Source organism: Lepisma saccharinum, chromosome 14, assembly GCF_977018435.1.
Source record: "Lepisma saccharinum chromosome 14, izLepSacc3.1, whole genome shotgun sequence".
Classification (NCBI taxonomy): domain Eukaryota; kingdom Metazoa; phylum Arthropoda; class Insecta; order Zygentoma; family Lepismatidae; genus Lepisma; species Lepisma saccharinum.
Genome location: NC_139242.1, coordinates 65,827,671 through 65,852,662, shown reverse-complemented (window position 1 = coordinate 65,852,662; position 24,992 = coordinate 65,827,671). Strand labels below are relative to the sequence as shown.

The 24,992-nt window shown below is 38.4% G+C and overlaps 1 protein-coding gene across 1 annotated transcript in view; it reads right to left on the bottom strand.

The window, feature by feature from the left end:
* Positions 1–2,462: 2,462 nt before the first annotated feature.
* Positions 2,463–24,992, bottom strand: part of LOC145998589 (beta-alanine transporter-like) — a 200,077-nt gene continuing 177,547 nt past the window's right edge. Inside the window, exons 8-12 of the mRNA XM_083135031.1 lie at positions 12,582–12,796; positions 10,859–11,037; positions 8,846–9,024; positions 5,003–5,050; positions 2,463–2,967 (exon numbers count right to left, since the gene is read on the bottom strand). Of these exons, the coding sequence (XP_082991157.1) occupies positions 2,787–2,967; positions 5,003–5,050; positions 8,846–9,024; positions 10,859–11,037; positions 12,582–12,796 (802 nt within the window). The 3' untranslated portion in view covers positions 2,463–2,786. The remainder of the gene's footprint in view (positions 2,968–5,002; positions 5,051–8,845; positions 9,025–10,858; positions 11,038–12,581; positions 12,797–24,992) is intronic.

Here is a 24,992-nt window from a genome sequence, read left to right as displayed (position 1 = left end):
ATCGAGAGCTCAGCTTGAAATTTTGTATTTTTGACGAATTTGTTTGCCTCCAGAGCAGATTTAAACGTAATTCTAACTCTATTACGACCACATTGATCAATATGTTTCACTGGTATTTCTGCCTTCCTAAATTTATTTCCTAGGCTTCCCCCAGCTAGATTTCCAATATTTTTCCCTATACCCTCTATCAAGACAATGTATGGGCCAGAGCTGTCGAGTTCATATAAATTCTGATAGGGGATCCTTCTGTTCTGAGATTTGATACAATTTTCTGTGTTTTGAGACATTGATCCTTCTTGTGAATTATTACATTGATACTCCTCACTATTGATGTTATCCACTTCGATATATTGCGCCGGAGAAGGAGGAACATTGGGATCCACATAACTAACTTGAACACTAGCATTTTCATGCATTAATGCAGCATTATGACAATCGTTTGAGTCTTCTTCCATTTGGACTCTGTTTGTAGACCTTAAACGGCCTTTTACTTTACTTCTTACTTATATTCTTATATATCTTCTCGAAGATCACACACGCTTAATTGACACAAATTAAACACAATTTCAATCCACCAAATCACACAATCACACCAACGAACTCTCTCTCTCTCTTCACAATTGCTACTAACTTCTTCGACTAGTTTCTGTGGAACAGCCAATCAGATCAAAGTTTGGCCATGTGAAGATATGCTGTGAGTTTATAAAGTAGCCTTTTTTTGTCTGTGGCTTCCGAGTGCATACAACACGAAAGGCATGTTTACAATTGAAAAAGCTAAAATATTCTTCCATACTTGTACAGTAAACGTTGTAAAGTATGTATTTTATCAGCGCCATTCTTCTCTACCTAAAACCATTTAATACGACGCGATATTCCTCTCGGTTGGATAGTTATCGTATTTTAAAAGTGTGAAGTGATAAGTTGTTTACATCTCGCGCGGCCGCCATTATGGGAACGAAAGACTATCGACAAGTACGGTATAACAAGTACCGTGTGAGGCGAAAACTAGCAAATGGGTAGCCAGTCCAGCGTCAACTAGAGCATTCCAAATAGAAATCCAGTTCCGTGTGATAGGGGTTTAATTTACCAGTTTCGTCGGAGACACTCCGCATGGTGGCCAAACATATTTTGCACCCTTTTCCATATCTCCGGCAGGTGTTGTCGAAGTTATAGCATGCGGACTGCCTGTTGTTGCAGTCAGACTAGCAGTTCTTGTCGTGTCGGGAATCTTAACCGCGAAAAGGTGGTCCGGAATAGGTCAAATTCACAAGGTGATATCAAGGAATGGTCTGTCGTCTACCAAACTTATGTTTCGTGCAAACATGACGGCTAATCATGTTGCACGTGTTCCTCTGGATGGGCAAGCTAATATTAATATTAATGAGCTGTTCTAGTCCTTAAAGGGCAAAAAATATATTCCACTCGCTGTCTGAAATGTGTGTTGGTTGCCTTTCTCTTCCATCCACTGTGAATGTGGCAACGAAGTATTCAAATTCCGCTCAAAGAGAACGGTGTGCTCTGGCTGGCAGAGAAGAAACCACGTGGTGTCCCCTGCGGTCATCCTAATGGGTGGAAACACTCGTGTGATTGCTGCCAAAGTCTTCCAGCAGACGATAGACCACCGAGTGGCGGGAGCTGTACCAAGGCTATCCTTCTGAGTGTGCGTGCATATATATGTACACATATATACAACCATGCCTCCTAAATTTAGTGTGCTCGAATGGGAAGAATAATTTAATGCATTACTTCCTGCAACTGTAGGTTGGGCGTCAACAGTGTGTGGAAAGAAGAAAGCACAGTGTGCAAATCCTAGTCGCTTGTTATTTGGTCTATTTTATTACGTAAAACGTGGAGTGGTGAAACAGTCTCCCATTCGGGAACCTCGCCGCCAGACTTTACATGTTTAGTTTTGAAAGCTTGTGGTGTGGAGTTGTGGGTCGTCAATTCCAATCCTCCGCACTGCCTGGTTTCAATGGTACTTCACTCCATCCCTAATTTTTTAGATGATTTCATCAATGATGTCTTCTAGGTGTGGAAAGCAAAGGACTTTGTATAGTTGGTGATCCGATAGAACACTTGTGCCCGCTCATTATTCTGGCCGGTATAAGTAACTCCTTTAGATTGATTGATTGATTTTTTTTATTTACACCTTTGGATAATAGCGACGATGTAGATGAATAGTAATATGATTAGATAGACAAAAGTACAATCACAAACATATACGGACTACACAACACAGATCCTACAGAGGATTATAGTGGATACAGGTCCAGCCGCCAGAGCCTCGTTAGTCTGCTAAATGCAGTCCAGAGTGTGCTACGTGGAAGTGAGGTTGACATTTCGGTGCCTTCAGAAAGGGCCATCCCTTGCACCCCACCAACTCCTCTAGAACAACTACAGAGTGTTACTTTTTTTATAGAAAATAAAAAATGCAAATTCAACGTAGATTTCTTTTATTGTTTATTATCATACTGTTCCAGAGATGGAAAGAACATAAATATTAAATGCATATCCAAAAAGCTACTGACACCAGGAAACCAGCACGAAAAATCTAGTTTTTCTCATCAGTTCATGGAAGAAGAACTATTTAAGGCACTGCAGAAAAATAGCACTTTAATAATTTGAACTCTCAATATCCTAAGAAGGGTTTTTAAAATTCGCTACCGCTAAAAAACATTTGTAAATGTTTATATGAAATGTCATTGTTCGTTCCAAATCGACTTTATACAGACGAAAGTTAAAGTAGTATAAAAAAAACACATCAATATAAACTGTATTTGGCAGTATCAAACGACGGTGATCTTGAGTGTCTCCTCTCGTTCTCCATCGTCTACGTTTTTCTGGTTCTCAACCTGTACAACGTGTTCCAACAGGGTCGCGTCGCCTGGCGTCGAGAGCGTCGTGCCGCTGACCGACTCCCTCATGTTGTCCAGCTCGCTGTTCATCGATTCTTGATGTTGGACCAAACTGAAAGGTATACAAATATGGTGAATGTAAATTTTACGAGTAAGAAAATGCCGTATGCAATATATCAGGTGTTTAAACGTTAACTTTGGCGCGGGGGTGGGGGTGGGCATGATGGATTCAAGCTTAAAGTAGAAATGCAAAATCTATAGGCTGTGTGTTTTCTAAAGACAACTTTTCTACATATTTTGGGGAGAGGGAACAACAAACATGCAGTGTTAATTAACAATAATACCATTTCATTATATTATGGCGCACATAAGGCGTGTACTATTTTAATTTATAGGTAAAATAATATAAATATGATAAATCGGCGTCATCTGGAGATGACTGATATCAGAATTTCAAATTATCCGAAAAATGTTTTGAAAGCAGCGGATAGTTCTACAGTTTATCCAAATATTCTGATAATATTGAATTGAGATATAAAATTATTCAGTAATAGTACAAAATATTTTCTGTAGATGACCATTCAGCATTCTCAATTCAATTTGCAAAATACTTAGGTCTTAGATGTCCGTCCACTGTTAATGTATTTTGCAAGAATTTCATTGTTCTAGACATGTAAGGGAAAGGTGGACAACACGGGGTGATAGGGTAAAACGGGGAGGTTACAAGTTCTGAGTAAACTAATGGTCAAATCTGTGAGAAGGGTGGCAAACTGCACTCAACTATGGTTGAAGATACTTTTTTTCCAATTTGGAGTGATTTCAGTGTGCACGACGCGTTGTTACATTCAATTTGTTTCTCATTCTTGTGAAAAATCACAACACAACGCTTTAGAACTATATCTGATGTGCTAAGTGATTCTTAAACCAGGAAACGAGAAGTGCACAACCCCACTCTAACATAATTTATTTAATTGTAAGATGACTGAAATTAGTATGGTTCAGGTCAGGCCCGTAGCCAGGAATTCTTTGTAGGAGTGCAAATTTTTAATATATTGTGTCGCATTGGCATATATAGCAGGATACACAGAGGCACTTGCTCCTCCCTGAAAATAGATAACTAACAGAAAAGGGATATCTTGAAACTGCAACGAGCTACGTAAAAAAACTTCGAGCAACATAAAATAGTAATATTTCGATAATGACCTTTCCAGATTGCCAAGGAATATAAAGTTTAACATAAATAGGCTAATAGGGACTGATATTCACAGCTCCTCTCTGCAGAACTGATTAAGGGAGCCCTTTATAAATCATGCTTCATAATGATTCCCTCTAGTTTCCAGTATGCAAGATTTTTACGCACAAAGAAATCTAACGAGAATCCAAGAACACCATTGTGTTGTGTTATGCAAGAAAAATCGAATTTATTAAATAATAATGGTTACATATTATCTACACTTTGATGAATTCTGTAAAAATTTGTAATACATTTTTTTGCACTTGCTAAAACATTAAAACATGGGTCCCTTAGTCCACCAAGTACTCTTATTTCCTTCATAGGGGAGACTATATATATATATATATATAGGACTACAAGAGTAGTAGAGATTGCGAACGAAGCGAGCAAGAAAATTTTACAAAATTTATTTTTATTTGTATAAAATTTTAAATCGAGGAGAGGGCAATTGCCCCTCTGTGCTCCTTGCAAGTGCATTTGGCCGTCTGGAAGAAAAATGCAACGAACACGTAAAAACTAATTCCATCATAAGTATCCAATTGTCCTGCTATTCTTAGATTCTCCTAGTCTTGTTTTTTTACTTCAATGTTTGCTTCCCCTAGAATATATTTCCGTCCAAGGTCGGGACGGGGGGCATTGCCCCTGCCCCCGCAGTGGTTAGGGCACTGTTTATGAGTGTCTTTCAAAGTCTAAGGAGTTTTGCTATTATTTAAATACTCATTTGACACAGGGCTTTTAGACTTTCATATTTAAAATTGGATCCCATTTTTATTCGTAAGTACCAAGTTGAATTTGTGCATAACTTAATTTTAGTATTTAATGTTAATTAAATATTATCATTGTCTAGTGCTTTTAACTATACTTCGTAGAGTAAGAATTGTTAAAAGCATTAGACAATGGACAATGTACTCACCTTTTAAGTGGAGATTCTAGACATTTGACGTCGTCTTCTATGATTTGCCTGTGGAGAAATGAGGGCAGCCTTAATACATTGCATGAAGAAAACTAAAAAGACACACAACTTCATTTCAGTCACAAATATTTGCCAGAGTGTAATGAAAATACATTCCTGGAATTGAAGGAGGAAGCTGGAGAATATCTGAATTTTCTTTCCCAGGGTCTGTACATTTCTAAATTTGTTCCCAACAAGGGAATGAAAGTTTCCTCCTCTCTGAGAATTTATGTACAGTGGGATGCTTAAGTATTACCAAGCAAATTGTCCATCATCATGTTTATGCTCCTTATTTTACCCAATGAATCAGAACTTCAAGAATTGAAACAAATGTCAAACAGGCCGATGATAACATCTGTACCACCATACGTAAAATCTATTCTCTAAAAACACATAGGATGCATGAGAAAAATTAATTAAAATGGCAATAGATAATTTGCCAAGCAATACTTGTGCATCTCACTGTACTACACTGTAAAAAAGTGTACTAGAGAAATACCGGTTTAAGACCATCAATTTTCGCTGCCATTCAACTATAATAACTTCTACCAGGACATTACTTATAGTTATTTTTATAATTCATCAATAATTTTCTTCACTGGAATTTAATTTTAGGGTGGGAAAGAGAAATTTACGATTGGCATATCTAATCTTTGTGGAAAGGAGAAACCCTAGCTTCATTTCTTAACCTATGGGGCGCAACCCTCTGCTGGGTCCCGAGGTGGCATTTGGTTTGAAAATTTATTTAGTGCGTCTTAAAACCTATTACATTTAAATCAGTAAGATATATTGTTTTAAAAAATTTGAATTCAACCCGTATTGTACGAAGCCTAAACATTGCATTTCTGTTATTCACGATCTACCATTTTTTTTACCGGCAATTCTCAATTTCATCATGTGTGTTTAGTTGGATGTTAGACTAAAGTAAATTAGTATTTGAAATTACATATTTACTTCTCTAGAATGAAGTATGTGTAATTTATTTAAGCAAGCGTTCGATGTTCGCATGAATATGATTATAAACTGGGTGTACACCCCTACAAGTAATTCTCCCCGCGCCCATGTTTATGGGTCCTATAAGGTGGGTCCCAGACTGAAAAAGGTTGAGATATATAAAATTAAGTTCTTCTAAAAAAAAATAATTTTATTGGACTACATCTATTAATAAATATGCCTTAATGTAGTAGAGAAGCTGTTTTTTTTTACTCCTGCTCTGCTGCTTGCTGGCCTTGAGGTGCAGGCGGGAAGCTCGCAACACACGTAACACTCACTGGCCTCCACAAGTGCACGCGAGATGTGCAGGCGTCCCTCATTTGCAATTACACCAAAACATTGCTGTGTTCGCCCCACATTATAACAAATTTAAAATATCTAAATTTAAAAAAAATTAAGAGAGAGAGATTTCTTAAGTCTTGTCTTGTCTGTAATTTGTACTGTGTGTACAGTGTCTCTCAAAAGTTTTAGGACGACGACATTTTAAACTAGGCAACCCAATTTACACAAGGCGTTGGTGGGTTGCGTGTAGAGTTAGGCTCAATTTCAGGGTTGCCACATGCACAATAGATATTTATGAAATACGCGAAATAAATAAAAACAAGTATTGTTGTATAAAATTATAAAAATATCACTATTATATCGCAAATTACAAAATTCTCTCTGAAAGATTGATTGATTGATTGATTTAGTTTATATTACTTCGCGTTTTGTGCCTCTTGGCTAATTTGCGAAGATGGGGATGAGTGATGAAATGATTGAATTGATGAATGGACATTCACAAACAACCAAGCCCGAGCGGGATTCGAACCCGGGATCCTTGGATCTTTCTGAAAGAAAAAGAAAATAGGTTTTCTAGTATTTCATCGTTGATGAGTCTACAGAAAGAAAAAGAGGTGAGAGAAAACGAAAGATGACACGAAAGGAGAAGACGAAAAGTATAAGAAAAGAAAGATAGGATAGACGAGGAGAGAAGAAGTAGAGAGAAGAAAGGAGAAATATTCGAGGAGAGATGAGGAAAATGGAGCAAAGAAGAGATGAGGAAAACGAGAGCAAAGGAGGGGAGGGAGGAGAGGAGAAGAGGGGAGTGGAGAGTAGAGTAAAAGAGAGAAAAAGAGACAAACGAAAAGAAGAGGAGAAGAGTGCAGTGGAGTCGGAAATCGAAGACAAGAGAGAAGATAAGAGGAGTGGGGAAGAGTGGGATGGAGACAAGATGCGAGAAAAGTAGGGAAGGCGATATGAGATAAAAGCTGAGGAGGAGGAGAGGAAAGAAGACGGAAGACGAGAAGATAAGAACAGACATTGACAAATAATAATGAAATAACTATTTATATTTGTGGTAATTCAGGACATACTAATTTTACCTATTTTCCCACTCGAGTTCAATGCAAAGATACCTCCACAAATATCGACTGAAAAGTTTTTATCATGTGCAATTCTCCATTAAATGTTCTCGCCGATTCATACTACGCGTATCTTCGTTTTCTTTGTTACAAACAAGTATTCTTCGGACATTACATGTAGGAGAAGAGTTGCATCTACATTTCACATTGGGTAGCTCCTTCTACCTGCTTTCAGGAGCTTTGTAGAGTAGTGGTTACCGTTAAGCATTTACAAGCTGATGGTCGTAGGTTCAAACCCCTCCGGTGGCAGAAAATGTTCGTAAGTTTTAGATATATCCCACTGTGTTCATTGTCCACGCCATGTGAAACGGAATGATTCAGTTTGGAATTAAAGATGAGGGGAAGGGAAATATTAAATTACAAAATCTGCATTTCAACGAACCGAGAAGTGGAAAAGAATTGGATAATTCTTATAAATATTAAAATTACATTCATGCTTTTAGTGATATAATCGTCGGTAAAATCAAAGATCTTACGTGGAAGATTTTTTCATGCTCTGAACTCAGCCAAAATGCATTTCGCACCATCTAATATACATTCTCCAATACATTTCAAAATGTTCTTGAATGTTTCATGTCGATAATTTGATCAATGCATCAATTCTTGACACCGAGACGATATTTTCTGCAACTACCTCTTCTCTCCTCTCGTCTCCAGTCTCTTCTGTTCTTATCTTCTCGTCTTCCTTCTTCTTTCCTCTCTTCCTCCTCAGCTTTTATCTCTTATCGCCTTCCCTACTTTTCTCGCATCTTGTCTCCATCACACTCTTCCCCACTCCTCTTATCTCCTCTCCTGTCTTCGATTTCCGACTAAACTGCACTCTTCTCCTTCATTTCGTTCTTCTCCCCTTCTCTCTTTTACTCTACTCTCCACTCCCCTCTTCCCGTCTCCTCCTCTCCTCTCCTAACTCCTCTTCTCTCATCTCGTTTTCCTCCTCGTATCTCCTCTTGCTCCATTTTCTTCATCTCTCCACATTTTTTTCCTTTCTTCTCATTACTTCTCCTATCCACTTCTGTCCTCTATTTTCTTCCCTCCTTTACTTTTCCTCTTCCCCTTTCTCTGTTCTCCTCTCTTTTGTCCCCTTCCGTTTCCTATCTCCTCTTTTCTTTGTGTAGACTCATCAGAAATAAAGTACTAGAAAATCCATTTTCTTTCTTTCAGAAAGTACTTCTCATTTGCAACAAATGTAATACTGGTATTTTTTCTAGTTTTATGCAATAATACTTACATTTATTTATTTCGCGTATTTCATAAATATCTATTGTGCATGTGGCAACCCTGAAACTGAGCCTAACTCTACACACAACCCACCAACGCCTTGTGTAAATTGGGTTGCCTAGTTTAAAATGTCGTTGTCCTAAAACGGTTGAGAGACACTGTACAAGGCTAAGATAATATGGCAACTTACTTGGGCGGTTTGCATTTCATGTAATCTCTCCACGTCCAATCTCGTCCGAACTCCTCCCCATCTTCCAGGGTTTGCGGAAGGTGCTGGTGTAGGGTTTCTGGAAGGAGGAGGCTGCAGACGCCACCCGCCACCAGGAAGACGCCCATGATTATCAGAGGTAGCACCAACATATCATCGCCCTAAAATACACATGACAGTCAACAACAAGGAAAGAACCACCAAACATCAACTGTGACAGATCAACAGTGTCTCAAAATTATGTGAGCAATTCAATACTTTGACTAGTGTGGCAAATTGTCCTGATGCTAAACTCCGGACACACCCTTACCAGAAGGAAAACCGGGACATGTAAAAGAAAAATGTAGTTGTACTATTGTTTGGTATTGTTTTCTTCTTTTCACAAGCGTTATTTTCTTAAACAATCAAGTGAACTTGTAGATATTCTTTACAATGGAAATAATCTTGAAGCTTTCCTGGCGGCGAATGATAAAGAGGTTTTTTCGGGATATCAACCAGGTGATTTCCCGAGAAAACCCCATTATCATAATTTGCAATCGTGTGTGTAAAGCAAGTCTTTATTTTGTGAAATTTGATTTGTGCGCGTACTAAAACATATTTTTTTATGGAAAAAATATTTCACAGGAGGAACATCGTTTCATGTACAAATCAAAGTTTGCAAAATGACATAGATATATACAGTAAAACTTATGAAACAAATAATAATCATAGCAATAAAGTGGCATAAATATACCTTACAATTGTCTGTTTTAACAAAATAATCACTTTGTGAACTTCGATTTCAACAGGGCCTTAATTTGGTTATTGTATTGCTCTAAACGCTGCCCAGATAGCTGGAAACAGGCCGCTTGCCGGCGAAATCGGATGTGCGCAACTTCTCAAGTCAAGCGCATAACGTATTTGATAGTATTCCAAGTCAAGGTTTCGTCATGTTTCTCTTCGGTAATCACACTGCGGAACACTGCAATAGATCTAGCACTCTGATTAACTATATGATATCGAGAATAGACCAATGTTGTCGGAACACGATTCCTCTGCGTCTGCCTGTCTGGCGTGAGTGTAAGTATTTACTTTCATATGGGTGGATCTGTCTTCTGTGCATTTTACAAAGTTGATAAGTGGTAAACCAATAAATGGTGAGTGTTGATAAGTTTAACAAGTGTCGTTATAATGTCGGAACATACAGTAAGTAAACCTTAGAACAAAGAATTTTTATGTACCATTCTTATGTGAAACAAACTAGTGCAGAAGTGTGAGGAGGCGTCTTTTAAAGTAAACTTTCTCAAAAGATGTGAAAAATGTGTGGCAGTACAATGATATTTTTCCCAAAATTCGCTACACGGACCGCGTTCAAACCGTACAATAAGAAAATGAAGGCATGGTTTTCTGCAGCAAAAAATATATCACAGAAGGAACATCGTTTTGTATACATATCAAAGTGTACAAAACGACATTGGTATTTACAGTAAAACTGACAAAACAAATAATAAATATAAGGAGTCTACCATCTTGGGTGGTAAATTCACGTTCTCACGAATTCATGGTTCCATTCCCTGCGAAGAAATGAGCATTCTTGTGTGTCTTTCCTTTCATGCAACTTCATTCACATTCACCGTCGCTATTAACCTAGACATAGAAAAACGAACTAAAATAGTAATAATAATAATACAAATAATAACGTATTGTTAATTATCCAATAGAACAGAGAAATAGTTAATGTAAATTTTCAAAAAATAAATTTAAATATATCTTTTGTTGCAATAAATGAACTTTCCTGCAGTCGGGGTCACGGGATTTCTTTGTAGAGGAGACAAATGGATCTAATCCTTATTACGGATTCCTTGCGGAGTCAAGAGGTGGTTGCTGTTTGAGCACGAATATAAATTTTAACAGGACATTAAGCAAGGAAAATAATAAGGTTTACGAATATCAGACAGGGGAGGTGGGGACCGAAGGCTGTTATTTAGTAAATACATACAAGATAAATACACTTACTAAATAGTTAACAAGTGGTATAAAAATTGGTCCCAACATGCTGACTACGGAGCTCGTACTCATTCCCAACCCACGAACCACGGTTGGATACAGCTCAGACGCCAACAGAGGAAGCACCACGAAGGACGAGGAGATGCCCATCTTACCCACGCAGTAAAGGGCAAGGGTCACCTTCTCATCTGGAACGGAAAACAAGAAAGAAGAAATATTTATCATCAGGGACCAATACTATATGTATAGCTGAACATTTCGGAAATTTTCACGTTCCATTTTTCATAATTTAACTGATTCTACTTTGCATTATTTTACATTTGTAACTTTAGTTCTTGCACATGCATGCGCGAAAATCTTGTAGCTTTGAAAATACTCAAAAAGTGATTTTTGGGTGGAGGGGGATAACCCATACATTTCTGTTGAGATGCTGATAAAGTTTGTCATTTTTTAGTTAAAAATTGCTGACGCATTTTACTTGGGAATATCTAAAAAAATGGTCAGACGAAATTTATTTTGCTAAAAAAATTTCATATCTATCCAGTTTTTAAATGTGAAAAGTCATTTGATCAAATTTACTAAATTTTGGTGCTGGTAATCAAATTATAGTTGGTGACGAAATAAATTCATCTGCAGGACTAGTAAAGCCGATTGAGCGATTGGTAATAAGGCAAGTATTCTATACTAAATATATTACCCCAACGTTCAACATTTTGGCGTGCCGTAGTTTTGGATGGTTCTAAGTTTTGTTAAGACTCATTTGGCATTATCATTGGATTGTGTATTTATTTATTTATCTTTAACAGAGAATGTATATTTTCCTATTACAGAGATATGAATACTTAAACAAAATACACAGGTTCAACAATGATTTTACATTACAATATAGTCTCATAAACATACACGCATATAACGCATTTATAAATACGTATGTACAATACTCACATTCGTACATTACTCATATTTCGATGCATACATAATACCTATATGTAAATCAATATACAAACATAAGTAATATAAATACGTATTTGTTACAAGAAAGCAATGTTATTGTTGAAAAGTATACATGAAGAAAAGCTAACTATTATGCATCCTGGTGAAAAGAATGTTTGTGTTTATATTATCGATTGAATTGCTCTTCTGTACTTTGTTACTGATAATAACCAAATAAATAAAAAAAATCTTAATACAATTTTCTTTCGTGCTTTATAAAGTATGCGCCAAAATATACAGTACTGAAATGAAAAGATGAACAAAAGTATAAGACATGTTACAATATAGTGACTGGTCTATATGCAACCCAAATAACAATCGTGCCTTTTGGGTTGCATAACTGTTAGGAAACCTAAGGTTAGGTTAGGGCATGTGGAGTGGACGATTGTCATTTGGGTTGCATATAGACCAGTCACCTTTTTCAAACTCTGCTCACCTTCACGACCGCTTCCGTATGAGCGGAAATAATGCTCAACTATGAATACTTTTTCCTCCGTCGAGAGACCCATTTCCAACAACTGCACAACACAACTTCCTTTTCACTACTGCGAACACGTGCAGCTGGATCTATGCCCCGTCGACAAACGCAACCACGTGTTCGAGATGCGCGAGTTTCAGTACTGTATATTTTGACGCATACGTGGAAGAGTGTTGCCACTTTGTCCCTTGTCTAAATAAATGTAAATGATTCTTCCAAATAAATATTTTCTTCACTAAGTATAAGCAATTAGTATCTTACCATGTTGCACAAGAAAGGTGGCGAGGCAGGCCCCTCCCCCGACCAGCATGCTGGCGCAGAGCGTCCACCGCCGCCCCCACCAGTCCATCGCTGGCCACAGGAACAGGTATGTGGGCAACTCCACGGCTCCAGCCAAGAAGAAGTTGAGGAACTCGTCTCCTCCGAGAGCCGGGGCGTAGTAGGACAGGCCAACATAGACGCTGGTATTTGTGAACCTGTTGGTGAAAGGAGTACACTTAAGAAGTGTTTTGTGAACTTATGGGCATAGTGAGGGTGAGTTAAATCAGAAGCCAGAAAGATTGTTTAGAGCTAACTGTATCCTCAGATGTAGCGTTGTATGGTGCAGAATTTAGATATCTGATATGTATAAAAGTAACAAATTAATTCTTTTATATGTATTTAATAATAATGTATTTTAAAATATTTACTAATTTACTTTTATATTTAATAAAATTATAGATATGTATATCGTACACATACATACATACATATACAGTATTGGACTCGTCAGTTGAAAAAATGAAACACAGATTAACTTACTTTATGTAGAGAAATTTAACAGATTTAATGTTTTGTGATACACATTTCATTGTTATACACACTGCAACAACTGTCAGTACTTCGTATGACCACCTTTGGCTCATTTTGAGCCCATTTTAATCATTGTTTGTGTACAATTCCTTTTCACTCTTTTTTCTAAGCTTCAAACCACGTGGTTTATGAAATTACACGTGCTCCGAATGTACAAATAAAGAACACCCTTACAACAACCAGAATTAATATTATTTTCTTTGCTATAACCAAAAAATAGCATAAATAACACTGTAAACAATGTATGTATTGTTCCAGGCATTTTTGCGAATATGCAAAGAATCATGCTGCCGTCTATTTTTGGGTCACAGCAACAGAAAGGGTTGTGGGAAACGAGATTATGTCGAAGCAGACAAACAGTTTAATCCCATAAAAAGTAATAACAATCCTGAAATATATCCAGTTAGAACACCTTCAAAACAAGCAAATGTGCTTCTTTTTTACAATGAGTACAATAATTTGGCCAATACTGTGCGCATATACGTGTGTGTGTATATATGTATACACACACACACACACACACACACACTTACGTGTGGGTATGTCTGTGTGCAGATTAAGATCTTCCTTACCCCCACCAATCTTCAATGGTTTCGCACCCTGTTCCTCAGAAGTCGACTTGACTGCCAATAAACGACAACTATTCATCACATAACCTCCTTCATCGTGGAAAACGATCTCTCCAAAAGCTGTGGAGTTGGAGCGTGCGGGGGTGGTTGCCACAAGTATGCGGAGAAGGCTACACACACGCTCTTGATGAGTGTCACAGAGGTGTGGTAGATCCTATGGCAATTCCATTTCAGACCATGTCTAACATCACAAAGCACACTCTGCTTTCAGTTCAGTAAAAAGTTGTTCTCTCCCGTAGTACTATGTTCTTCAACTGTCTCTTCCGTATATTGTTGGGAAATTTATCTTGCAAAACTGATACAGGCAGGCAAAGGGATACAGGCAGAGCGTTTGAAATACTGTCCTCGGTTGACTCATATGGATAATTACTCCTTTCGGTCTGTTGGTTGCAAAGCCGATTTGGTCGAAGTGCCAATTGGTTTTGTGCATTGACAAAGGCAGCGTGTGGCTGAAAATTCTTCACACACTACCAGGATAACGGTGAATTGGGTCCTTTCAATTGCAAACAGCAATTGCGCTGCTGTTGAATACACAGCTCTGTTTCTCTCAGACAGATCATGCAGACAGGCTAGGTGAAGGAACAACAGTGGCTCAGGAACGGGAAGGGGAAATCCCCAAGTTTTTGGAATGGTGTACAATGCAACCATAAATCAAATTGATCCGAATTGTACCACCTCAAATAATTTGGCACACGCAAGTTTCTACAGTTCAAATCATCTCTCTTTTAATAGCTAAATGCAAAAAGTTTATTTTGTCTACATTATATACACATGCAAAATAATCCAAACTACCGTTAACCTAGGAATTGTAGCTTTCCTGGCGACGTGATTCAAACAAGTATTCTCTGGTTACCAGCCAGGGCGATGTTAGCGTTCAACGTTTCAAGCGCATACAATCCTCTCATTTATCAGGGAATTTTGTTCACTGATTGCCAATCCATAAAATTAATTGAACCAATTTGCCAAATAATGTACACCATGAGACAAAAGTCGCGATCGCATACTATTTATAGTTAGTTATAGGTCGTATTATTTGACCGAAGATGTCGTAGGTTGCCAGTACGTTCTGTGGTAATAATTTGCCTGTTTTCCGATAGAGGTCAGTCAATGCCAATACTGTGGTTAGGAGTGAGATTTTATGATAGAGGTCTGTCCGAATGCTGTACACCGTGAATAATGATCAACAGACCGAGATGTTAGTAGTGTATATTGGCCGGTTCTACGCAATACTTAGTAGGTATGCCTTTTTTTTATCAATCGAATATAAGTTTTTGACATATTTTAACAATTTTTTGTCGATGTTTTAGCGTTTAGCGATGTTTTAGTACAAATTTTCACTATACTCATTTTTTTTCCACTCATACTTGGTAGGTATATTATGATCTTACGTGATACAACTTAACCTATCCTTTTTTTTACGATTATTTAATTTTTTTTACGATCCTAAGTGATATAACTTAACCTATCATTTTTTTTATTTATGCACTGTTTGAACGTCATCATTTGAGGATCATATTTTGTAGGTATTTTTTTTTATCAATCGAATATAAGTTTTTGACATATTTTGACAATTTTTTGTCGATGTTATAGCGTTTAGCGATGTTTTAGTACAAATTTTCACTGCACTCATTTTTTCCATTTATACTTGGTAGGTATATCACGATCTTACGTGATACAACTTAACCTATTTTTTTTTTACGATTTTTTAATTTTTTTTACGATCCTAAGTGATATAACTTAACCTATCATTTTTTTATTTACGCACCGAACTAACCTACAAGGGACTCTGTTTGTTTTAATATTTCAGTATTATAAGGTTTTCACAAATTTTATATAACCTAAAATGTGTTGGATGTTGATTTTTAGTATGTGGCAATTTTTTATGAATTTTAAAACTGTTCCGTCACCCTCTCGTTCTTCACGTCGTGGACGAAGGACTTCTCTGCAATCAGGATGACGCTGCATAGAGTATCGGCAGGCAGCGCGTCGTGGAACTCGCAGACGATCTTGATGTTGGTGCGATCGTTGACCACCACCTGCCTTCTCTTAGATGTGTTGATGACGGTCATGGGTCTCCGTGCTTTGAATTCGCTGGGCGTGTAATACATGTCCACGCTTCCCTCGGTCACGCGTTTGTAAGCCGTGTAAGCTTCGTAAAGTTTGAGGTAATCGTTTTTGGTCACGTCGAGGTTGTAATTCTCGCGCGGGAACACTTCGTTCCTACCGTTCTTCAGATAAACGTTCTTGATCTTGCAGTCGTCGAATCTGCAAACAGATTTTTCCTAAGTCTTACCGTTTCCAAGATAACCCCACTTCCGGTCGCCATTTTGGATTTCCGAGCATAGGTTCTATTTACATTTTACTTATATATAGGCGTACGTAATGAATCCCCAAACAGATTTTTCGCAAGTCTTACCGTTTCCAAGATAACCCCACTTCCGGTCGCCATTTTGGATTTCCGAACATAGGTTCTATTCATATTTTTTCTCACATATAGGCGTACGTAATAAATCCGAAAACAGATTTTTGCTAAGTCTTACCGTTTCCAAGATAACCCCACTTCCGGTCGCCATTTTGGATTTCCGAACATAGGTTCTATTTACATTTTACTTATATATAGGCGTACGTAATGAATCCCCAAACAGATTTTTCGCAAGTCTTACCGTTTCCAAGATAACCCCACTTCCGGTCGCCATTTTGGATTTCCGAACATAGGTTCTATTCATATTTTTTCTCACATATAGGCGTACATAATAAATCCGAAAACAGATTTTTCCTAAGTCTTACCGTTTTCAAGATAACCCCACTTCCGGTCGCCATTTTGGATTTCCGAGCATAGGTTCTATTCACATTTTACTTATATATAGGCGTACGTAATAAATCCGAAAATAGATTTTTCCTAAGTCTTACCGTTTCCAAGATAACCCCACTTCCGGTCGCCATTTTGGATTTCCGAACATAGGTTCTATTCATACTTTTTCTCACGTATAGGTGTACATGATGAATCAGCAAACATATTTTTCCCAAGTCATGAATTGGAGGGTTTTATGACCCTGTTTGTCAAAAATTTGAGATATTTGCAATTTAAGATTTTTAACGCTGGACTTGGAAAATTTTCGATTGATGAAAAATTGGTTCCATGACGATCTATGCCAATTTTGGTATGGGAGGACAGAGGACACCGAGACTCGACCGACACACTAAACCCAAGGTTAGGTTAGGTTAGGTTAGGTTAGGTTAGGTTAGGCTAGGTTAGGTTAGGTTAGGCTAGGCTAGGCTAGGTTAGGTTAGGTTAGGTTAGGCTAGGTTAGGTTAGGTTAGGTTAGGTTAGGCTAGGTTAGGTTAGGTTAGGTTAGGTTAGGTTAGGCTAGGTTAGGTTAGGTTAGGTTAGGTTAGGTTAGGTTAAGTTAGGCGTTCAAAAGTTACGAGTGATCAAAGTTTTGGGAGGGGGTGGGCTAACTTCTTACCCCTTGACCCCAGGACCACCAAAACTTAGTATACGTATTCTACATATCCAAAATCGACAGGGGGGGTAGCTTCGCTACCGGGATGGGGGTGTTTTTCGATATATTTTTTCGATAACTTTTACCATTTTCGAGATATTTGCAATTTAAGATTTTTTTTAACGCTGTGGACTTGGAAAATTTTCGATTGATGAAAAAAAAATAGTTCCATGACGACCTGGTATGAGAGGAGAGACGACACCGAGACTCGATGAACTAAGTGGTGTTTTGTTTGTGTGTGCAATGCTTTTTGCACTTGGTTATCATCACCTAACATCTTATTAATTGTTTTTTAAAATTAATTACAACTGAAAACTAATAATTAATATTATCTAAAGTTACTAATTAATATTATACAAGTAATTGATATATTTTTTTTGTTCTTGTTGCTAGTGTTGGGTAATTATAGTTGTTGCAAAATATAGCTCTCGCGTATGACAGTTTCTGAGTTTTGTTGGGTATATATAGACGAATCGAAATTTTACTTGTTATGTTAAATTGTATGTTAGGGTACATGGTAGGAGAAATCATTGTATATTAGAGCGCTCTTTTAATGATTTGCCTATAACTGCATACAGGCAGCCGTAAATTTAGCATAAAATATCCTGATCCTGTTTCTTCTAGCATGTGCGACGTTTGTTGTGGTGGGATCATTGGGGGAAATGTGATTCTCCCAATATGTCATCTGACTTACTAGCATATGCGATACGAAGAACAGGTGTGTATGTGGCTTACTAGGATTAGGCTCATGGTAATGAGGTCCTAGTAGCTGAAACGTTGTCGGGGTATTTTGCAATTTTTTTTCAAATATGAACACGTTAAACTGGACTGTCTCGGATTTTGAGTTTTGTATTCGCCCCCGAGAAAATTCTATATAAAATAACATACCTGAAAATTATATTCACAGTAGATTCATTTTTTGAGTTTTGTAATTACCCCAAGAAATTCTATATAAAATAACATACCTGAAAATTGTATTTAGAGTAGATTGAATTCTTGAGTTTTTGTATTCGCACACAAGAAATTCTATATAAATAACATACCTGAAATTCTATTTACAGTAGATTGAATTTTTGAGTTTTGTAATCACTCCAAGAAATTCTATATAAAATAACATACCTGAAAATTGTGTCGCTATATACTAGACTTTTTGATTTCTGTGATTTTGGAGAAAGCAATGGCATCCACCACCAGTTTCAATCGTAAAAATGATAAAACTGAATGTGTTACTTGTGGGAAGCTAATCTCAAGGAACAATTTATCGGTACACAGGGCAAGATGTAGCGAAACAGGTTCGAGAATTAATCGTTCGTTACCTTCTAAGCCCTGTGCTCGATGCGGAAAAATGATCAGCATTGCAAATTTAAGTAAACATCTCAAAATTTGCAAACCATCGACCGAACAAGGAACATCGAAAAGGAAAATCGATAATTCAGAAACGGAAGCTTCCACTTCCAAGCAAATTAAATTATCTAATGAACGCAAACCAATTAGATCTGCATTTAACGACCAACTCCAGGATTTTTCAATTAAGTCAGAACCAGGTCGTGACATCCTTAGTTTCTTGGATGAAACGAAAACATCTGTACTAAATATTTTAAAAGATAAACTTGAAAACAACTCTATAAAAGTATACGTTGTTCTGTTTTCTGAATACGAGAAAGTTGATGGCACAACGAGTATTTTTTATCATCGTACAAAAAACCAGACTCTTTATTTGGCGGACGTCGAAAATTTGGACAACTTCTATTATAAAGTTTCCAACGAGCTGGTTAAGAAACATGACGATTTCGAGGCTAAAGGGTCGGGATGGTCTCTATGTGGAAGTCCTCACACGTTAACTGTTTACGTGAACCAATTCTCGCCTCTTCGCGCTTCCAGCTACGTTCCTCTTCCACCGAACATTCAACACAAGAGGGCTGTGTTAAATATACAGAACAGCGATAAAAAGTGTTTCCTTTGGTGTATATTGGCTGCACTGCATCCTGTTCATTGGTCAAATCATCCAGAACAGGTTTCTAATTACAAACAATACGAGACCGACTTTCAAAGTGTAATGTCTGACATTGAATACCCGGTGACATTGTCGGATATAACAAAGTTCGAAAATCGTGCAGGAAAACGCATCGCTATTAATGTATATTCCTTCACGTCAGATAAATATCTCGTGCATCCCGTCAGGATAAGCGATATCGACGATGACGATGCTTGTGTAATAAATCTCCTTCTCATTTCCAACGAGGATGTCTATCATTACACGCTAATTCGTTCAATGTCTCGATTACTAGGAAGCCAAACAACCAAGCATGAACATTGCATCGAAGTTTGTCCGAGATGTCTAACCATGTTCGACGATCGAAAACAACTCGATTATCAAAATTACACCGGACGTCAAATTGCTATCGATAAACTTGTCGAACATAAAATTTATTGCGGCAACAACAGACCGGCTAGAATGTTGATGCCCGAAACGAACGAAGTCGAAGAATTCAAAATGCACAAGGCATTGTTGGAACATCCCGCAATCATCGTCGCAGATTTCGAGTCTTTCCTGAAACCACTCTCCTACTGCGAACCGGATCCTGAAATTTCCTCCACAACGCCGTACCAGCTTCATCAACCTAATAGTTTCGGCTATGTTGTTGTGCGACGTGATAAAATAAATGAAGCATATATATACCGCGGGCCAAATGTAATCGAACACTTCCTGGAAAAAATGGTGGAGGAGGTTGAGGTAATTGGTAGCGTACTGCTTACATCAAAACCGATGGCACCTTTAACTGAAAATGAACTTCAAAATTACAATTCCACTGAGGTGTGTCCGGTATGTGATCAAAGTTTCACTGATGAGAACAAAAAAATATTCCACCACGATCATTTCAGCGGAAACTACATAGGTGGAATTTGCAACACGTGCAATCTTAAAATCCAGAAACCTAAATTCATCCCCATATTCTTTCACAACGGAAGCGGATATGATTTTCACCACCTGGTGAGACATCTTGGCTACGATCCGAAACGCATAGGTGTCTTGGCCGAGAATGAAGAACGCTACATTAGTCTCAGCAAGCAAGTGTCGATTCCGGGAACGAAAAATACAATCGAGATGCGCTTCCTGGATTCGTATAGATTTCTCTCTGCAAGTCTGGATGCTTTAGCGAACAAACTCACCGACGATCAATTTAAAATAACTAGAGCTAGTTTTCCCAACGTAGACATAGAACTCGTTAGACGTAAAGGGGTTTATCCTTACGAATATGTTAGTGATGGTTCTAAATTTAACGACGACGCTCTTCCACTTCCAAGAGAATTTTACAGCAGACTCAGAGAGAAAGGAATCACGGACGAAGAATACCAACACGCGCAACTCGTGTGGGAGAAATTAGAATGTAGGACACTCGGAGACTACCACGACGCATACTTAAAATTAGACGTGACGATACTCGCGGATGTTTTTCAAGCGTTCAGGAAAACGGCAACGAATATTTACAAATTAGATCCAGCGTATTTCTACAGTCTACCGGGATTAGCGTGGTCGGCAATGTTATTCCAGACAAAGGTCAAGCTGGAACTGATATCGGACGTTGACATGTTGCTATTTATCGAAAGAGGGATACGAGGTGGAATGGTGCAATGCGTACAGAGACATGCAAAAGCTAATAACGTACACATGAAAGAAGATTACGATTCAAATCGAGCATCGAATTACATCTTCTACGCCGACGTTAATAATCTCTACGGACATGCCATGGTTCAAAAACTTCCTTACGGGGGATTCGAATGGTTAGATCCCACTTCGATAGACATTATTCATTTCGACGATAGCGAGTGTGGTTTCCTCGCAGAGGTAGATCTCCAATTCTCCGACCACCTGCACGACACGTTTTCGGATTTGCCTCCGACTCCCGAAATCAAATGTCCACCCGACTCGGTTCAAGACAAGCTTTTGTTAACATTGGACCCTAAACAGAGATACGTCGTCCACTACAAGAATCTCCGGTTTTTGATTGGGAAGGGTGTTCAGATAGTAAATGTTAGAAGAATACTAAAGTTTAAACATTCCACGTGGTTAAGACCTTACATAGAAACTAACACACAACATAGAACAGCTGCCACTTCCGATTTAGACAAGGATTTTTTTAAATTAATGAACAATGCGGTGTACGGAAAGACCATGGAGAATGTTAGAAAGCACGTAGACGTGAAATTAATTTCCGATAAGAATAAATGTCGGAAGTGGATAGCCGATCCTAGATTCAAGTCGAGAAAAATTTACAACGAGAATTTAGCACTTTTCAATCTAGATATAAAATTGATGAAATTCAGAAAACCAATTTACGTTGGCGCAACGGTTCTCGACTTGTCGAAACTTTACATGTTCGAATTTCATTATGACGTGATGAAACCCTTCTACAATGATAAAATATCACTTTTCTACACGGACACCGACAGCTTCATTTACAGCATACAAACACCTAACCTCTACGAAGACATAAAAAATCCTTCCATGCTTGAGTATTTCGATACTTCTGCGTATCCTCAACCCAACAGATTTGGAATTCCATCCCTCAACAAAAAAGTCCTAGGTAAACTGAAAGATGAATGTAACGGTGATATTATTGTCGAGTTCGCGGGTTTGCGTTCGAAGATGTATGCCATGAGAACAGAGAGTAGCGTCACGAAGAAAGCAAAAGGTGTGGGCAAAAATACGGTGGAGAACAAACTCACCTTCCACGATTACATCAATTGCCTTTACTCACAATCGACGATACTAAGCATAGAACAAAGAATCCAAAGTGTAGACCACGTGATTACAACAAACAAAGTTAGGAAAGTAGCATTAGATCCGCATGACGATAAAAAATGTATTTTGTCTTGTGGAATCCACACGTTGCCTTGGGGACACTATCGTTTAGAAATTAGTAAAAATTGTAGGCAATGCAAATGAAAGAAAAAAATAAACTTAAATAACTATAACTAAAATAAAAAAACTTTGACTGTCTCAAATTATCACATACACAATAAATAACTAGCAAGAACAATGAATCTCTTTGGTTTCCGAAAGCAAACAATGGAGACTGTACACCGCACGGCAGATCATGAATTTCTACCTTCCATGTTATCTAAACTCAACGGCCTGTTGATCAATCAATTTTCGGAACGCTGCTCTTCTTGCTGGAACAATGACGATTTCGGATTCGCGACGATCGACGTGACGTGGAAACCCAACGACGGAAAATACAGAAACAAAATCAACGACTTTCTAAACGTTGCAACGTTGTGAGAATAAATAACCAGCATGCCTATGAATTTGTTCGGTTTCAAAAAACAGATCATTATGGAAACCATACCAGATCATGAAGTCTTACCTTCCGTGTTACCTAAACTCAACGGTCTGTTGATCATTCACCTCAACAGCATTTGGACGAAACTGAATGACGATGTGGGCAAGATGTTTTATGTTTTTAATAACAATTTACATTTCTACGAAATTCCGATCGACGGGAAACTTCAAATCACCGTGAATCCGGAAAACGCAGGCGAAATCAAAATTTCTACCGGCAAGAACATTTTTCGAATCAAGCACGACAAGATGCTTTCTAACATTACGTACGATGTGTCTGCAGGAGATTATTTTTACATAGAACTCCTCGGAGATTACGACAAACTTATTCCTCTTTTTGTAGAATTACGAATCGTCTATCCTATTATAAATAACCGTTAACCAAAAATGCCTAACGACATTTTCGGCAACACCAAGCGTGTAGACCACGCAGAAGAGATTCTCATGTTGGACATTCGAGTTAAGAAGTTCAGGAGCGATTTGATCGCTTTGCAGGAGACCTTAAACAAAAGTTTAGAGTCGGAAATCGCTACGCTCCAAACGCAATGTCTCGACCCCATTCTGAAAATCGATTCCGAACTGAAGACGCTGATAAAAAATTATGTCGACGTACCTTCTTACGACAACGTTCAAAATATACAGTTGAGCGTGGATTCGCTTCAAAATGATTTGGCCAAATTACAGCAATTTCAATTGAAAAATGAAGATTTGGAAAAATTGAAACTCGAAATCGAAGAACGAACTTCCGCAATAGAAAAGAATTTCTCTGAACTTCAAACCGTCGTGAACGATATTGATGTAGAACGCTTGCATGTCGTCGTTTCCAAATTACAAGAAGAATTCACCAGCACGTTGGAAGAAATTAAATCCAAGTTGCAGACTTTGGAAGATACAATGACGAACCTACCATCGTCGGACGAACTGCAGGTCATCGGTAAAAGCGTCGCGAACATAAAAATTCAATTGGAGGCCTATCGAGATTTCGAACACATTCAAACCACCATCGCTACGCTTCAGGCGTCCTTGGAATTGATCAACGAAGAAATTAAAAATATTCACGCTGAAGCGAGAGCGTTGACGAGCATTCAAGACACGTTGAGCACGGTTCAGCAGAAGATCGAATATTTAGAAAATTTGAACGTCGAAACGAATCTCGCTCATTTTCATCACGTACTCGACAACATACAGGGTGACTTGGAATCGTTACGGACGAGCGTGCCTTCGAGCGAAGATTTGGAAAAATTGAAAACGGCGGTGACGGCACTATCCGATTCGAGCGACATCAAAAGTTCATTGAGCGATCTCGAGAGTAAAGTGGCCAATCTCCCCACCTCCAAAGAATTGCACGCTTTGAAAAGAAACATATCTCGAATGCTGAAACGACTAGAAACGGAAACGGCGAACGTGGAACAGATTCGAGACGAAATTAGTTCGCTGGTGTCGACGCTGCCCACTTCGCAGAGCGTCGCCGACCTTCACACGCAGTTTACAGAGATGCGAAGGATCGTGAACGATCTTACCGAGAAGAGCTCGAAATTGAATCAAGTCGAGAACCTTCAGAACATTGTCGTCAACATCAGAGATCAAGTTGGAGTGCTGGAATCCACGCAGGAATCGACGCTGGCTTCTTTCGGTGCCAAGTTGCAAGAACTCAACGAAAACTACAAGCAGTTGAACGTGGAAGTGAAAATCAAACCGTCGTTTTCTGCCGTAACGGATACCATAGTCGAGCATTTGCTGCCCATCGAAAATAAACTCGGACAAGTTCACAGTAATCTGCTCGGCGTCGACACTAAATTCGCTAAACTGCATTCTCTGCAAGCCATCGAAATCAACAGCATACCCAATCAACAAAGAATCTCCACGTTCGTCGAAGGTAACAAACTGTACATGTTGCATCCTTATCATCCGTACTACAAGTTTCTCCTCGATGGCACGATTCAGATAAATGAATTTTCGTACTGGTCTCACGGTAGAAAAGCTAGCGTTCCCACCATGACTTTGATATCGAATCGTGGTGTGCAGAAAGCAGGAAACATTCCTCTGGCACGTTGGAACGAAACGCGCAACATATATGAAATACACGAAGACGAAGATCTTACCGTTTTCGACGTGAGTGCCGGCGATAAGCTGATCATTCAAAACACGAGCGAAGTGCCACCCTCTTTGAATCCCATCACGCTTGTGCTTCTCTTGAAACGTAATCTCTAAAAAAAATGTCTAGGCAAGCCATCGTCGAAGAATTGCATAAACCTGCACGCCGCAACTACGAACGTTTGGCTGTGGTAACCAAGGGCATCGACGACCTCTGGCAAAGCGACCTCGTGGAGATGAGTAGCGGCAA